This window comes from Ambystoma mexicanum, chromosome 2p (assembly GCF_040938575.1).
Source record: "Ambystoma mexicanum isolate Mex_15411 chromosome 2p, UKY_AmexF1_1, whole genome shotgun sequence".
Classification (NCBI taxonomy): Eukaryota; Metazoa; Chordata; class Amphibia; order Caudata; family Ambystomatidae; genus Ambystoma; species Ambystoma mexicanum.
The window spans coordinates 1,290,040,729-1,290,058,666 of record NC_090923.1 but is presented as its reverse complement, the minus strand read 5'-3'; the positions used below and the strand labels follow the sequence as shown (position 1 = coordinate 1,290,058,666).

Sequence of the window (17,938 nt, the reverse complement as noted above, 5' to 3'; positions counted from 1 at the left end):
CAGGCATGGATGGCAGTTAATGGAGATCATGATATTAGGTCAACAGAGCACCCTAGACAAACTGGACAACCTGTATGCCAACTTCTCCATTAACAACTCCATCATCCCCGTATCCACAGCTGTCAAAACACTGGGAGTATACCTAGACTCCTCACTATCCATGACCAGACAAGTCAGCGCAATCACATCTTCTGCGCATACCACCAAAATCAAATGCCATCAAGCCATCAAGCCACACCTCTCTAAACCCAACTGCCTCTCTATAGCGAGAGCAACAATTGGAGCCAAACTGGACTACTGCAATGCCCTCCTAGCAGGCACATCAGCAAAAAACCTAAACAGACTTCAAGTCACGCAGAACAATGCTCTCCGGGTGGCTCTTAGCATCCCAAGAAGAGAGCATATCTCCCATGCCAGACACTTAGCCCAGTGTCTCCCGGTCAAAGAGCGGATCACACTCAAAATACTCACCCTCACACACAAATGCCTCTCTCTCTCCGCCTCGTCCTATCTATCAGAGACCATCTCCAAACCCTCCTCCTCCCGCCCCACCAGGACGCAATACTCCAACTTACTCTACATCCCACGCATCAAAAAAGCCAAAGCCGGTGGCCTAAGCTTCCTCTACATTGCCGCCAAGACCTGGAACGCTCTTCCTGCAGACATTAGAGCAGAGAACTCACTCCCGATTTTTTGTAGGAAACTGAAGACCTCTTTTCCTTGCACAATAATATGTGACACTCGCGAATCTATGCAAATATACTGCATTGCAAATTTGTACAAATGTCTTACCTGCCACTGTTAATAATGTATTGTATGTAAATAATGTATTCTATGTAACTAAGATATGTCTGTAACAAGCGGCACGATGGCCCTGGGCTGACGTGGGCTCTACAAATCTGAATAAATAAATAGATGGGAATGGAGCATACACCCAATTAATGCAAATGTTCCAAATGGAAAAAAGCGGACACGTGGATTGCAGGCTGGCAAAAACCTAGGGGCGATTAAGACACGAGGGAATTTAACCAGGGGGTGGGGCGAAGAGCTGCCCAACTCTTTTGATAAACATATTGTGCCCCCCTGTAACTGAATATTTGTGCATGGGGTGCCAAAACCGTACCCAGAGGAAACAAACCAAACAAACAGCTTTGAAAAGCTTAGTCCCTTTGACTCCATACTGCATGGCGTCCCTTGCTAGGGACAGGAGACCAGAAAAAAAACATTCTTCCCCTTTAAATTTAGAGGCGCGCAGGGGTGCGGCCCTGGGAGCATGTGCTACCCAGACTACGCACCACCAGCACCACACCTCAGTCCCCACTAACGCATCGACAATATTTAATATTGCTTAATGACACCAGTATTATTAGAGGGGAGGATGGTGGGACGTATGGAGGAAAGGGGGCTAAGGAATAAGAGTAAGTTAGTCACTACAGTGAGCAACTTATAATTACTCTTACGTCCTGTCCCCTTCCCTCCATACTGCATGGGCGATTACAACTGAATGTAGCCCCAGGGTGGAGAGGAGACCCTCCTTAAGAAAACAGATTCCTTCAAACCGCCTGTCCGAAAGCCGCGTCTGACTTAGAGCCGGCGTTCAAACAGTAGTGCTTACAAAAAGCCAAAGGAGTGGCCCAGGTGGCCACCCTGCTGATGATCTGCCACGGAACCTGCCATTGGAATACAATGGCCGTACCCTTGGCCCTGACCGTATGGGCGTGCACGTTAGGTTGAAGCGGCTTCTGCCACCCCTCGTAGGCCCCCTTGATGGCCTAAACCATCCATTGTGCAATAGAGGCCTTGAATGCCTGATACCCGGGCCTTGACCCACCGAAGATGACAAACCGTGCGCGTCCGACTTGGGGAAGCTCTTGGTCCTGTCTAGATAGAATTTCAGAGCATGTCTGACATCCACACAGTGAAAAACCCTCTGAGCCTCGTCCTTAGGGTCGGCAAAAAAACATAGGTAGGACTATTTCCTAATTTAGATGGAACGCGGAGGGTACCTACGGTAGGAACACAGGGTGTGTCCGCAGGACCACCCTATCTTTGTGAAAAGTAGTATAGGGCTCTGAAGCCACCAGAGCCTGGATCTCGCTGACTCTGCGAGCAGAGGTGAGGCCCACTAACAGAGCTGTTTTAATGGTGACCATCCTGATGTCCGCGGACGCCATTGGCTCGAACGGCTTGTGCGCCAAGGCGCCCAACACTACATTGAGGTCCCACACGGGGTGTGGTTTTTTGATGGGCGGGTAGAGTCTGGAGAAGCCCGCCAAATGTCTCTTGACTATCACATTGGAAGAGAAGATGTCCTCCTCCTGAATTTCTGTAGGCCCCTATGACCACCAGATATGTGTGGCATGTGTCAACCTGCACGCCTGAGTGAGCCAGGTGAGCAGAGAAGGAGAGCACATCCAGCGTGCACGTAAGGGGGTCGATTTCCTTAGAGGCTGCCCAGTGACAGAACCTAGTCCACTTACTCTTGTACTGGGTCATGGTAGCCTTCCTCCTAGCACCCTGAATGAGATTTAGGTTAGCCTGTGATCGGCTGAGATGCTTCAGCGTGACCTGCTCAGGAACCACGCTGCGGGCTAATTTCTGTGGCGCGGGGTGGATGACCCTGCCCCTCTGCTATGTCAGGAGATGAGCTGGACCCGTCGGATGGTGACTGGGTGGCCTGTCTGAGAGGCTGAGCAGCTCCGAGAACGACGGTCTCGCCGGCCACCACGGAGCTATCAGAACGATGCTGAGTTGACAAGACTCTTGCAGATCACCCTGTGGACCAGCGATGTGGGCGGGAAGGCATATGCTGTCATGCCGTTCCACTGAAGATGCAATGCGTCGCCCAGGGAGCCAGGACCCTGTCCCTGCCAGGACGCAGACTGCTGGCACTTCTTGTCCCAGGAGGCAAAAAGGTCCACCTGAGGATTGCCCCCCCCACCCCCATCTACTGAAGATCTTCAGTAGCACCTAGTCGTTCAATTGTCACTCGTAATTGTCTGCTCCCAGTCTGCTGACCCTACCCGCCTCCAAGTTGGACTCCCCCGGAAGGTGGACGGCCGTGAGGTAGATGTTATTCTTTAAGGCCCATTCCCACATGCTGACAGCTAGGTTGCACAGTGGAGGGGACCTGTTACTCCCCTGCTTGTTGACATAGTACATGCTGGTGGAGTTGTTAGTCTGGATGAGGACAACCTTGCCCCCAATGAGCGGGAGGAAAGCTTTGAGCTCCAGACACCATGGACACTGTGGCTGTCCAGAGTACCCCCCCAGCCCTTAAGAGGGGAGTCCGTTGTGATACTGACCTGTGGAGCCGGTTGCCGGAAGGGCTTGCCCATCCGGAGGTTGCAGTCCCCGGACCACCATGTGAGTTCAGAGAGAAGGAGGAACGCTCCAGATTCCAATATGCTGCGAAATGCAGCTGCAATCTCCTCATCCTGAGCCTCGTGTGGGGTACTGCCAGTAGGACCGCTGCAATGACACCTAACAGATGCTGGTACCACCAGGCCGGTGTCACTACCTGGGTGAGGAAGTGAGTAGTGGCCCTCTTGATGCCCTTGATCTTGTCATCAGAGGGGAAGACTCTCTCAGAGCTCGTGTCCCAAATGAGGCCCAGGAAAATCAGTCTCTGTGTAGGCTGCAGCAGAGACTTCTTGAGGTTGAGCAAAAATCCCAGGTCGTGGAGTGTGCTCATAAGGGCGGAGGAAGTGTGGTGCACCGCCTCTGGAGATTTCACCCCGACGAGCCAGTCGTCCAGGTACGGGTAGAGATGGTGGCACTGAGCCCTAAGGAGGGCTGCCACTGCATTCAGGAGTCTAGTAAACGCCCTGTGAGCCAAGTTTAGGCCAAAGGGTAGCACCTTGTATTGGAAATGGCAGCCCATTATCCTGAACCGCAGAAAGGAACGATGCAGCTGTCAAATCAGGAGGTGTAGATACGTGTCCTTTAGATCCAGGGGGGCACATCCAGTCTTTCCCTGCATAATGTCTCCGCTATGAGTGCTGGCATAACCATCTTGAATCTTTGAAGAGGGAGGGAGGGAGAGGTTGAGGGTGGAAAGGTCCAACACAACTCTCAAGCCAGCCTGGTGGTTCTTCTGTATGGCGAATATCCTGGAGTAGAAGCCCAAGCCTCGCTGGGAGCGACCAAATCTCCACCAACAGTGCTGTCCCAATCTGTGGGAGTGGAGGAGAGGAGAGGAGGGAGGAGAGGAAGGGATCGGTAAGCAGTACCCTGTGGATACTACGGAGAGTATCCAGGGGTCCGCGAACTTCTGACACCAAAACGGTGCATGAAAGGCAAGCTTACCCCCCACCAGAGACACGTGGACCCTAAGGGATGAGTCATGCCTTCTTTCCCTCTGGGGCTGATGTGGAGGAGGGGGGGACCGACTTACCCACCCCCCCCTCCTTTTTGTTGTTTACACCTGTGTTGACTAGGTGAATGGTCAGGCTGCATGGTGTTAGGCAGAAACCTGTGCAGTTCCTTCTGGGACCACTGCAAAAGATTTACGACTACTGGTGTTTGGCAGCAAACCCACTTGGTAGCAGTCTGTACCACACATATTCACTTGGTAGCGGTGGCTGAGTAGTCAGACTTCCCTCAAGAAGAGTTGGGCAGTATACAGAGTATTCGCAATAGGTCAGAAGAACACAGTAGAACAAGTAGACACTGACCAGAGCTTGGTGTAAAAGAGATATAATTATTTATTTAAAACCACATCTAGAAAAACACACAGGCACTAACGTTAAGCAGTTCAAAAACACGGTCACTAAAATATATACACTCCCTTAGAAGAATATTAGACAAGTCTTAAGTAAAACCCCATTTATTTTCAGACAGCTGTGAGCGCTTAACGCAGATGGCACTCTAATAATTCGTTTTAAAAGGGAGAGAAAAGCAGAGTATAATTTGAAACAGATCCCAACACTTTCACAAGAATACAACAAGAGAGGAATGCAAGTAAAACCGTGAAGTTAGAGTTCAGAAGGCCAGATCCACTTTAAGAGGATCAGAACGAAATGTGTCCAAGGTCACACGGTTGAAGTGCACAAGAGTCTTTCAAAGGTTCAAAAAGAGTTGGACCAAAAGAAAGGGACCAGTTAAAGGGTCAAGGTGGCCAGCCCAGTCCAGAAGGTTAAGGGATTATTATTACCTTGTAGCAATCTTTAGAAAGGGAGGCCTGGCGGACACAGTACCTTAAAGTGGTGAGAATACTCCAGCGGGGGCAGTTGTTCCTGGCAGCGGATGCAAGTCGGTGCTTTGTCCGGGGGAAGAGAGGATCTCGTCGGGGAGGAAGACAGGAGTCTGTTGCACTGCCAGGGAAGAAACCAGCCGCGGAGTTCTCAGGTAAAAGGAGCGGTCCTTTTATTCGCGGTCCAGTGGTGAGTGGCTATCCGGTTGCCGAGGTGCTTGGCACGGGCAATTCGACCACAAGACGTCCTGGGATGCGAGGAAAAGAAGGTAAACTGGTTGTGCCCACCAGTCAGGGGAAGAAGCCTCTCCAGCCAGGAGATCTTCTCTGTCGTCGGGTAGTGGTGAGTCGGTTCCGCAGGGCTCCACCGGTGGTGTCGTCGTGGTAGGTCGGGCTCAGCTTCTCCCTCGTCGGATTCTCAGGTCCTGTGGCGACTTCTGAAGTTCCAGTCCCCAAAGCCCTGCTTTTATGCAGCACACCCCCATTCACTCAGCCTAGCTGTCAATCAAACATGCTAAGTGGTGCCACTTGGGCCAATCACACAAGAGTGCGACTTGAGTTACCAAGGTAACTCAATCCAGGGTGCCTAAACCCCCTCCCACACGTCCTGTGGTACCCAGACAGAGTGGCACCACTTTTGGAGGCTTCTGTGGAGAAGCCCGCCAAAAAGTGGAACAAAGGGCTCGACTTGGGTTGGAGTCACAGAAGAGAACACAAACGCCATTTTAGAATAGAGTCCTGGCAAAAAATACCAACCGGCGAATTAATATTAAATAAACCGGCGATATGTTCGAGGCTATGAGAATTAAATAATTAAATTTGGTAGCCTCGAACAATGGGAAAATCCCATAGGGATATATTCGCGGTCGAATATAAAAAGTAGTATCCACTGCCACCAGCCAAAAATCGATCAGGGGGGACGGAGACGTGCCCCCTCGACTAACAGACCCCGGGGAAATCGAATTGCCCCGACCAGTAAGTCTACAATATGATGGTTTGTACCGGTTTCTGTTAATAATTTGGGACTAGTAAAGCCAATGGTGACTTTACATGCCCTGGGAGACAGTAGTCAGTCCCAGGGTATGGAGTCTTTGGTGGGGTGTCACTATGACACCCCTGTGTTACTGCACGGAGGGTGCTGTGTAACACACATAGTAAAAACACATGAGGCCCTATGTGGTAAAGGACCCCATAGGCCATAAAACACAAACGGTCAAAGGAACACCATAAATCATGTCCAAGAGTGGGAGAAAGAGTCTCACTCTTGGAAGGAGAAAAAAAACAAACTCCAGAAATCCAGCAAAGCTGCTGGGGGACTCACTAGGTTAGGAAATTCAGCCTAAAGAGAGAATTCTCCCTAACACCTGGACCTCTGCTTTTGGACCCTTCGAACGTCCGCCCCTCGTCGGAGCGCTGTTTTGACTGGGTGAACCTGGGCGTGGCCTTCGTAAGGGTAAAGACTTTTCAGTTTGAGAACTGTTTTTCTTTTTATCTAGCTCCTCATCAGTGGTGGAATGGAAGAGGTTGCCACCCTCTAATGGAAGGTTCAATATGCCTTCTTGGACATCTTGGTTGAATTTAGTAGCCCGAAGCCAGGCAGTCCTCATGTCCGTGGCGATGCATATGGCCCGGCCAGAAGTGTCGATGTGGGGTACAGTGGACTTCATGATGTCCTGCGCCACCATTTTAGCCTCTGCTAGTCCCGCCTTGAACCGTGACTGGCTCTGTACCGGATGTTCTGGAAGGATGTCGACTATTTCCCGCCAAAGCCTCTGGTTAACGGCTGCCAGCATGGCATCCGCGTTGGCTTCACAAAGATGCAGCGAAGCGTTGGAATAACTTCTCCTCCTTGCCTAGCAGTGCCGAGGACTAGGTGGCCGATTACGACTCGCCTTTTGAGTAGAGTGACACTACAGCCATCACCGAAGAGTGTGGTTGAGGGTGGGCCGACAACAAGAGTGTATCCCCCTCCATTTGTCTGTATTTGGCGTCCAGGCGTCTATTGACCAGCTGGACCGAGTGGGGTTTGAGCCACCCCTTTTTGGCCAAGGCAACTACGTCCTGCATCAGAATCCCTGTTCTAGCCATGGTGCATACAGTGAGGTCTTCGGCAAGCACTCCTGCCTCCGGTTGTTCGACTTCGGGTTGAGGCAGGACCAAGTACTCTGCCAGCCCTGCAAATCGTTCGAGGAAGGCCTTGGCTGACGCGTCAGGGTCTTCTTCCTCGTCTGTGCCCACCAGGGTGTCAGGCTGGTCCGGAGCGGGTGGGGAGTGCTGGGCGCAGCGGGCTGAGGTGTGCAGACCGGGGCCGAAGGCTGCAGCGGAGGCTGGTACAGAACCGCCTGAACTGTGGGAGGCAGGGGAGCCGGAATAGAAGGAGCTGGCTGGAGCCATAGGAGGAATGACTATGGGTGTGGGCAGCGAGGCCAAAAGGGAGCATGTCCCTGATAACATCCTTGAGGATGGCCCCCATCTGAGCAGATCTCATGAGTGTGAGGAACTTTTCAAAGAACCTGTCCTCGCTGGCCGGTGGGGTGGCAGGTGATATTGACGGGCTGCTGGAGCCAGTGCTTATTCTGTTAAATTGGTTGCAGAGGAAATCTGCCCTGCACTGCTGATGGATAAGCTGTAGGCCACATACCTGGCAGACATCAGTCCCACCTTGTAACTCGTTCACCCACCTGCTCCGTTCCTCAGGGTGGTATCAGACGAGAGGCCATCTTGTTTGGCACGTCGGCCATCTTGTCGAGCTGCATGCCACATGCCGAAGTTGTGGTGCTGGGGTCACTGGGCTCGACCTCCTCCAGGACTCTTGACGGTGGAGCCGAGACCTATGCTGCACCTCAGGCCGAGGCCTGGTAGGCGTGTCGCCCTCGGCGGAGTCGCCGGTAGTGCTGCATGCAGGCACCCCCTCAGCCACGTTGCCAGTACAAGAGCGTAGCCCCCCAGGTGTACACCCAGTAAAAGAACCTTGCAATCCCTCAGCACCGTCTCCAGAAGGATCTACGGACCCCCTCGGCCTGGTGGCCAGTTGCTGAGCTAGCCTCAAAATCTGTGCAGGTCTTAGAACCGGAGAGGTTCCTCCCGCTCGACCGATTCCTTGGGAAGGAGTCACCTTTGCGGGGTGCACTGGAAAAGAGAGGGGGCCCTCCCTTGGGCCTCGACTTATGTCCGACGAAGTCCTTCAAGTCACCTGGAGGCAACTTCTCGAAGAGCTCCCTCCACCTAGCTAGTCTGTTCTTCAGTGAATGCGAAGAAAGTGGGCCGCACGCAGTACAACGCTCCCATCCATGGTTGGGGCCAAGGCATCGGAGGCAATGAGCTTGGGGATCTGATGTAGGGAAGAGCGCCTCGCAGGCTGACACCTGCTCAAGCCTGTTGAAGTCGACATGTGCCGGGGAGGAGCATGGCGCCAGAGGAAAGAGTACCCGATTGATAAAAGAAGACAAAAAGATAGAAAAAAGTATCCGGGGAAGAGTATGTGGTATTATATGGCTGAAGCCAAACCCAGGAGCGCTTGTACAATCAGCCTGTTCCCGTTGAAGCGGAAAAGGGTACTGAGGTGAGGCGCTGGGGGGCGGAGTCAGGTTAGCGCATGCTCCCAGGGCCGCACCACTGTGTGCCTCTAAATTTAAAGGGGAAGGTTTTTTTCTGGTGAAAAATGTTCCGTCTCCAGTCCCTACCGAGGGACGCCCATGCGGTATCGAGGAAAGGGGACGAGACGTAAAAGTACACATGTTTACACTGGTTACACTCGTTAAGGGGGTTCCTTTTTTTTTTTATAACTATGGACCATATCATGGACTGTACTAAGATACTCAAGACGGGGGAGCATGAGACTGACTCAGCCAGGAGAACATTAAGAAATCCAAAAATGGCCTGGGACCTATTGATTTGGAGATGACAACATAACCCTCTGGCAAACAGTACTATTATAATGAGCCCCTCTGTCTGTAGAAATCCACTCTATGGGTCAGTCCAGACAGTGTTTTGCCGCCTACAGTCCCTAGTGGGTATCGAGATATTACCTGAAGGAGCTATCCCTGTATTATCGCAATATGTCTCTGGTCCCTGAGATTTCTGTGATTCCTGTGATGTATGTATGCCTAAGCGCCTACTTTGGATATCTACATGATGCTTATTATTTGTGATGTGGAAACTTATGGCTTTGAGCCAAAATATAGTCGAATGATCAGGATTATGACCACTGGTAGATTTCATCCTGCATTCAGGGTTTTCCTGTTTCTCAGAAGAGTCAGGTTCTCATAGACCAAATCAGTATTTTGCCTTTTCACAGCAGCATATGCTTATCTGACCACCTTGGAATGATTATTACATATTATCTGGTCATCACAACATATGACATTTGAATAAACATACAGCAGATTTTCAAAGAAAGGCATACCATTCTTTATCAGGATCTTTATCTGATCAGCAAGTGGTAACGTCCTCAGTTGTGCCATGGAAAGCACATTGCTTGGTGCTACAGGTTTGTCTCTTCTCCCCAAAAAAGGCAAACAGAAAAGGACACACAACTATTATAACCAATCAACTAATGTGTTTATATTACAAAAATCTAAAAAACTGCAGGTACATACATTTCTTCCTCTGTGCTTGGCGGCATCAGCATTGTCAAGTAGTCACTACGGGCAAGAACATATTTTCATTAGCACTTAATCCAGTACTGGTGAATGATATCAATAAGAAAACTTTACATCACAGTGAAAATATTTTTTTTTATGTTTAAAGAAATGTGATAAAATCAATATACATTTTGCAGCTGCCACTTTGTAAAATAATATATCTACAAGACTAGGAAAAACTTGCACCAAAATAGCAAACGGGCAAAATGTCAGAGTAAAAAGAAAACTATCACAGAAGTTCGTACAAACACAGGGTTGATAGACCCAGACTATAGTTTCTTCGTCTTAATAACTCCAGTAGTCTGAGCAGTTGGCCACTCTTCCTTCCTATGCTTGGGACATACTTTCCCTTTAAAATGGGGATAGAGCAAATGCATCATCACCAAAGAAATAGGGTTACATGTACGTGTGGATCGACCTGTGCTTATGTTCCACTATCCCACATCCTTTTCTCAGTTCACAAGCCTGGTAAACAGACATGTAGCAGTGGGATGCTGGGGGGTCAGAGTTGGTGATATAGATACTAAAGTGTTAGAAGAAATGAGTTACTCCTGTGGATAACACTGATTTATGTGCTTGTGATTGGCCCCTTTTAAATCAAAATCGTCAGACGAAACCCAAATGTACACCATGAAGAAATGCAGTGTGTAAACCTTAATTTCGATTATCCAAAGTTAGATGTGGTGCCAACCCTTGTACATAAATACCATAAACTGATTCATGCATTGTCAGTTTACGGTGTAAAATACTGTAATTTACATGTGTATTCTATTAGATTGTCAATTTATTCTGCCTGTTTATTATACTTCCAGAACACCGGATAGGGTTTCACCCATAAAGGTCTAGAACACATTTTGCATACCTCTTTTGCCTCTATAGTGGTAGCAAGGGTCACTGGCAAACTATAAACCTTACTTTCCCTCCTACCACCTTACAATGTTATCAATTCCTACTTAAATCCCCTCAAGCACCTCCGTCTCATTTTGAACTCCAACCCCTTTTCTGGATTCTCCTCCATAACTCTCAAACTCGCTGCCACCACCTCTACCAACCTCTTCCCACCAACAGACTAATCCTGGCAGGTTTTAATGCCCTGTGTCCCCTACACACCCTACCCACACTCCCTAGGCTGGGCTCCCAATGTGGCTCTGTATCTTTGACCTAAAGTTAGTGTAGTGAAGAACTGGGATTGGTGCTCCCCATGGACACTCCTTAACTCGTTTCAGGCATTAGGAGTTGGCCAATGCCTACATCTAGCCTGTCCATCCTCTATCATTACAGCACTCTATTTCGGAAGGACACAGCTCTGTTGCTTCCCCAGTGTGCATACCCGATATGTAAAACTGCAAGTCTGCATCGCCTGCGAAGGAAAACTCGGAAATTGACTGATAAATCTATCATTTGAGGTATACCGAGGCTGCTGAAAAAACATGAACTAGTGACAATACCTCAAGCGCTAGTGTTCAGGGCCTGTGAAGAATCTCTCCTGGCCTTTAAAGTGTGTCATTCCCTGCCACAGGATATTTGTTAATAATGACACTGAATTTGTTAAGTATCTGGAAAACTGAACTAGCAACGTTGTACCTCACAAAGTGGTCAGTCAAGCTGGTGCATTTGTTTTACTTCTTGTAGTTGGGACTGGGTATGGTTAATAGCAGGTTTAGGCTGTCACAGCTAAGAAGTAGGTTTGCATACTTGCCAACCCTACACATTTAGCAAGTAGGCTACTGCTTTTTAAGCAGTCCTACCGCCTACAGATTTCAGTGACAGATCCTACTGCTTTTTATAGTGGCAAGTAATTTATGTGACTATAAGGCAAGCTCCAGGACAAAGCATGCAATACATTAATTAGTCTGTCTGTACAGTGGACTGGTAGGTGATTACTTTGATTGGGCTCAGACCAATCCACTGACTTGACAGCTACGTGACTGTCCTGCACTCTGGCCAGGACAACCCTTAGATGAACCGCCAGCGAAGGCAAGTGGCAGAGTAACACCTTCACACAACATCTGCCTATCAGACTAAGGGGGGGTATCATTCACCATGTCATTCAGTGTTCAACTTGCAATAAATATGTACTGCCTGGGCTGCTGCTACAGAGCAGTGTCAAACCGTTGCCCACCAGCTCTGTGTAATTACCTTCTGTGAAGTTAGGTAATTGAATTTGGTGTTAAGTTACCATTCAGAATTATACATTTTTAACATTTGAACATCTTTCCATATTGTGCTGTTTGATGGGTTGTGTATTTTAGAATACTTCAATGGTGCCAACAATGTATATGTATTTTCCGGTGATGTCATTGTTATGGGAATTATTAATTTTTGAAACTTCATCTTTTTGGTCACAGAATGTTGGCAAGTATGTGATCGTAGGGATTTATCTTGCAACTGTATCCTACCATACACCAGGAAGCAAGGGAGGGTGATAAGGGGATCTTCACCATACTGCTCAAGACGCCTATTCTGCTATGTTGGGGAGGTATGCTGTCCCCTTGGTTTCTCAAGAGGTGTCAGAAGTTCCCAAAGTGCAAAAGCATCTGCTGGCGGCTAAAAGCACTGAGATACCAGTTGTTCTTCTGCTCTTCGCCCCACCGTCAGCTTTTTTAACTTCCCTACAACAAAGTGCTCACTGAATCCTGATGACCAGCGCTGCCGGTACCTTGGCCCACAATCACTGCCAAATCAGATTTTACAGTGGGGTTGCATATTTTAGGGATATAGAAGCAGTGAGTGCTGGAGGCATCGTTTGTATTTATCCCTAAGAAGTGCAGAGGTACGCATTCACCGTCTTAATTCAATTTAAGTAATTCAAATGAGTTGTTAGGCAGAATTATACGCAGTACCCTTTGGGAACACTACACACAATTAAGACTACAAGTGACAGTACAATTTCACCTTTGGTACAAGCCTGTACTACACAGTTATAGTGATAGCAGTAGCGGAGCAGCCAGACTTATCTCAAGAGTAAGTGAGCAGTACAAATAGTTACACAAAGGACAGCAATTACTATGATTCAGGCAAACACTGACTCAAGGTTTCCAAGTAAAAGAATATATATTTATTTACTCAACAGTTGTATAACATTTCACCATTGTAATCAAGTTAAAATCAATCATAAATACACCACACCACTTCCCTTCCCTTAAATTACAGACAAGCTAAGCTCACAAAATGAAGTGGGAGCAAATTGGCACTCCAGCCAATTAAAAGGGAGGGAAAGAAAGTTATTCAAAATTAGGCAAAATCAACAGGCAAGTACTCAGGGCAATTGAAGAGAGACTACAGTGAGGAGATCAGCTAGAAAAGGCTTAGGGCAAAAGTCAATGGGTCAAAAGTCTTTTGCTCAAGATCACACAGTTCAGGGTAGTTCGCGGGAAAGTTCGTGGCACAGAATCCGGACGAGGTTGGTTGGTAGAAAAGTAAGTTCAAAGAGAAGAGAAGGACAAGCCCTCAGGTTGGAGAAAGATTTCAAACACTTTCACCGCGGCTGAACGAAATGGAAAACCAGATTTTAACAGTACCTTAAAACAGAGAGGGAGCTGAGGTCGGATGTTCCTGGTGGTTCCTGTAGGGTCACGGTTCCTGAAGCGACTGTCAGACTGACACGAAGTAGGAAGACTGGAGGGTCCTGCGCCACCCAGGGAAGAAACCAGCAGCAGAGCAAAATAACGAATAAAAGATGTGCCCCTTAAAACCCAAGCAGGGTCCGACCTTCCTGGCTATCCGGCCCACTGTAGCTCTGTACAGCGAATTCGACCAGAGGAGGGGTCCTGGCTTGTAGTGTGGGCAAACTGGTTGGTCCCACCAGCTCAAGGGAAGAAGTTTCCTGGAGGATCTTCTCTGTCGTCGGTTTCTGGCGATTCGGACCTGCAGTACGGCTTCACCGGGCGGTTCAGTCGTGGTAGGGGGTCTTCATCTTCCAGTGGTGAATCTGTCTTTCCAGTCTCAGAGACCTGCTTTTTATGCAGTTTTCCCCCATTCATACAGCCTGGCTGTCAATAACAGCACGGTGGCTGGCCTGGCAGGGCCAGTCCCCTTAGCCAATCAGACAAGAGTGCAACTTGGGTTACCAAGGGAACCCATGGCAGGGGTCCGAAGATCCCTCCCTCCCTCACATCCTGCCTACTTAGACTATCAGGCGCCTTTAGGAGAGCTTCTTAGCAGAAGGCTGCAAAAATACAGTGAACAAAGGAGTCATCCCCGGTTTGGCGCGCAGAGAAAAACATGAGAAACAAAAAGAAATGGCAAATAAACCCAGCCGGAACCAAAATAAAATGTATTTGGTCAAGCGGGTTTATGTTCGAGGCCAATATAATAGCCTAAAACAATACCATGTTTATATAATATAATCGCGGTAGAAAAATTAGGGTAGTTACCACTGCACCAGCCAAGTCTTAATGTTAAGGGAGCAAAACAAGGCTCTGAAAGGCACAGACAAAAAGGAATAAGAGTTAACCCTTTCCAATACTCCATGTAAGATGGGGCGTGCTGGGTCTGTGGTTTCAAGTGACTATATAAAGTTAATGGCACCTTTACCTGTTTCTGGGGGACAGTAGTCAGCCCCAGAAAAATTGAGTCAGTGAGAAGTCTCAAAGACAACCCTGTGTCACTGCACTGAAGGTGCTGGGTAAACACAAAAAGTGGTGCTCATGGAGTAGGTAATACTTCAGTGCCCAAGATCACACAAAAAGTGAAAAAACACACAGCAAAACACATGTAAGGGTGGGAAAAAGGCTCACACTCTTACCAGGTGAAAAAATATATCCTAGAAATCCAGCAAAGCTGCTGTGGGACTCAGTGGGTAAGGGAAATTAGCCATTCTGGAGAATTCTCCCTAACTTTAGTGCATCTACTTTGCCATTAGCACTTTCAAATCTGTTATATGCTTGTTGCCGACCCTCACCCTCTGGAAAATGTAACTATACCTCAAGAACTCCAAATATTCTAAAGTACCCGAAGTAATTTGTGCATTACCTTGGTTTTCCTTCTGTCTGAGAAGGCTAAAGCATACGTCAGAAGCAATGGAGTTATTGAGGGCTGACAATTTGCTGACCATCTGTATTATAGAGCAAAAACAGAGGTGATGGCTGGAAGGTTTAGAATGAATCTTAACCCCTGCGTTGCTCTGGGCAAACCTCCAGACCACCTTTCTTCACGTGCCAATCCATTAGAGAAGGGGAAAGACCATATGCAAATCAGGATTGGCCCCACCCCAAAAGGGGCAGTCCAGCCCGAACTGCTAGGTCACATCCCTTGTGCACAAGACCACGAGCATCTCCAAACATGTTTCGCCCTTGTTGGGGCTCATCAGTGAGGAATAGCTTGGGTCTCTAGGCCCAGCAGGCACGGGACCCAAGTCTGGGCATACCTGTCCCACTCAGGGTGACAAAGCAAAAACAAAGAGGGGATGGCTGGAAGGTTTAGAATGAATCTTAACCACTGGCATTGCTCTGGGCAACCTTCCAGACCACCGTTCTTCGCCTGCCAAGCCATTACAGAGGGGGAAAGCCATCACCTCTTTTGTTTTGCTAATGTCACCCCGAGTGGGACGGGTCCAGACATGGGTCCCATGCCTGCTGGGCCTAGAGACCCAAGCTACTCCTCACTGATGATGCCCAACAAGGCTGAAACATGTCTGGGGATGCTTGTGGTCTTGTGCAGAAGGGATGTGACCTAGCAGTTCGGGCTGGACTACCCCTTTGGGGATGGGGCCAAGCCTGATTTGCATATGGTCTTTCCCCTTCTGTAATGGCTTGGCAGGCGAAGAACAATGGTCTGGAGGGTTGCCCAGAGCAATGCCAGAGGTTAAGATTCATTCTAAACCTTCCAGCCATCACCTCTTGTTTTGCTAACATCTGTATTATAGGACTTTACTTCTGAGTGACATGCTGTTCTATCTTGGCATCTGTTGGGCCTTTGTGTCATGCATGGTTTACTTGCGACTGGCCAATTGTATGATTGAGATCTACGAGAACTAATTGTCCACAATACAGATTATCGGATTCGAAACTTTCACCCACTGCCATTTACCAGTGAACCTTTGCACAACGCCTGTGAACTACTTTCAACTCTAGGTGGAGGGTGACTGCCGGGAACATATGCTCTGGAGCCCTTCTCTGGACGAAAACCAGGAGGAGAGTGGCATGTCAAAAGGTGCAGCCGCCCACCGCACCGCACCTCACCTCTCTTCTCTTCACTCCTCTAAAATATACACATGGGGTCTGAGGCAACTTCAATTGTTGCTACTTTCCCTGAAGGATTAATCTTTGTGCCCATTAATCTTTATGCCAGTTAATCTTTGCATACAAACGTGGTAACTAACTAGGCAAGTCTATGGCTGAGTGGACTAACACGGATACGGCCGAAATGACCAAAACCAATTTATCTACCCCACCAAAAGACCGAAAATACAAACCAACAAAAGTTTGAATTCACACCTTTTGTGGTATGTATGTTTTGGTGGGGTAGGTTAGGAAAAAAAAAAAACATTTAAAAAAAAAAAACACCCCGCTCATTATACTTCACAGTATAGTGAGCAGAGGTTGCAGAGGACACCCCCACAGCTGACCCGAAAAAAAAAAAAAAAAAAAACAGCACCGGTTCCCAATCATGGAAGTGAAAGGGAACCAGCATCACAGGGACACCGCGCTTCGAGATGAAAGGTAAGTAGGGGTGGGGGTGGGGCTGGGGTTGGGGTTGTGGGCAGGGGTTAGGTTTTGGGGTTGTTTTAAATGAATGTCCACATGAGAAATGTACTAACATTTATGTATGCGTACATTTCTCATGCGGTCATTTCCGTCGCAGACCTTTCCGCCACGGTAAAACAACCACAATTCGACCAACAGAGCCACTACAAGCTTTAGAGAGATTTTTTACAAGTGTCCTCTCATTAGTGCAACCTGTACTGTTTGACAGGGTTACCACCAAGTAAGACAAGACTATCTCTTTGGAAAACATGACATAGAAGCCAGGCTTCAGTCTTAGGAGGGGTGTCGTTTTGGAGCAGAATTTCTTTTTTTAGAGGCACTGCAATCGTATTTTATGGGACTATTCCTTTTGATGTTTATGACTATTTCTTGGGGTTTTTAATTTATTCTGGTGGTCAGAGGGACTTCCGATAAAGCCCCTTGTCACTGCATCCCCCTTTTTATTTGTACATCTGATGAGTACATGGTCCTGGGTAGCCCGTAAAGCTCCTAGGTCCAAGGGTGGTTCTCAGGCACCCTCCCTCTTTGAGTCCTAGAGTAATTATAACCATCTACATTGGTTTTAGAGGGTAGGCTTGAGGAATGTAATATTTCGTTTTGGGGCTCACCAAGGGTGCAACATGATTTACCTCATTAGTAGCTCAATGCACCGTTATTGTAGCCATTGGAGTGCCCCAAGTCTCACCCATTTTCTTTTACGGGCTTAATTTCATCAGGGAAAACACGAGGTAGGCCTACCATGTCCATTCTGCCCATGTGGGTTCTTTATGAGCACAAGGTGGCAGCCTCCATAGTGGTATGAACTGGTTTAGTGAAGTTCCTGGCCCAAGGCAGGCCACTACACTGCCTATTGGGTGGCCTCAGTGTTTGGCAGTTTTGGGGGCCAACCTGATTGGCTGGCCACCAAAACCTTTTTGTTAATACCATCCCGAGAGTGAAGGCACCTAAAGGGGAAACCCAGTTCCGGTGCGGAGATTGCTGGATTTTTTCAAAGGTGACCAGATCTGCTTACCTAGAGGGCTTTGGCAACGAAAAAAACATTGCTGCTTATTTTAAGACCCAGTCTGGCCACACTGATGGGAGTGGTGTCTCCTGCCCTTGCTCTAGTTTGCATTTTCGAGTGCTGTGCATTCTTCCCAGTGTACATTGTCCTATTGGTCATCAGCATCTGCTTAGGTCAGGCCTCCCATTCAGGGATCATTGACGAGCAGTTTTACCCCAGTTCACCACCAGGGTCTGCTGCTTTGATTCAAGAATTGCCCTTCTCCCACCCACCACATGGAAGGGTGTTTGGACCCCCCCAACACCCTGACAAATCAGTTTGTCTGGTCGCCATCCCATCACTACTGTTCTGCTACAAGGACTGTTTTTTGCTCGTCTGCCATCCACATTTG

General features: G+C 48.4%; 1 protein-coding gene across 1 annotated transcript in view; it reads right to left on the bottom strand.

The window, feature by feature from the left end:
- The window catches only part of POLR3E (RNA polymerase III subunit E), a 1,464,556-nt gene that overhangs the window by 658,785 nt on the left and 787,833 nt on the right, over nucleotides 1-17,938 (bottom strand). The window contains exons 11-12 of the mRNA XM_069645613.1: nucleotides 9,793-9,837; nucleotides 9,600-9,691 (exon numbers count right to left, since the gene is read on the bottom strand). Of these exons, the coding sequence (XP_069501714.1) occupies nucleotides 9,600-9,691; nucleotides 9,793-9,837 (137 nt within the window). The remainder of the gene's footprint in view (nucleotides 1-9,599; nucleotides 9,692-9,792; nucleotides 9,838-17,938) is intronic.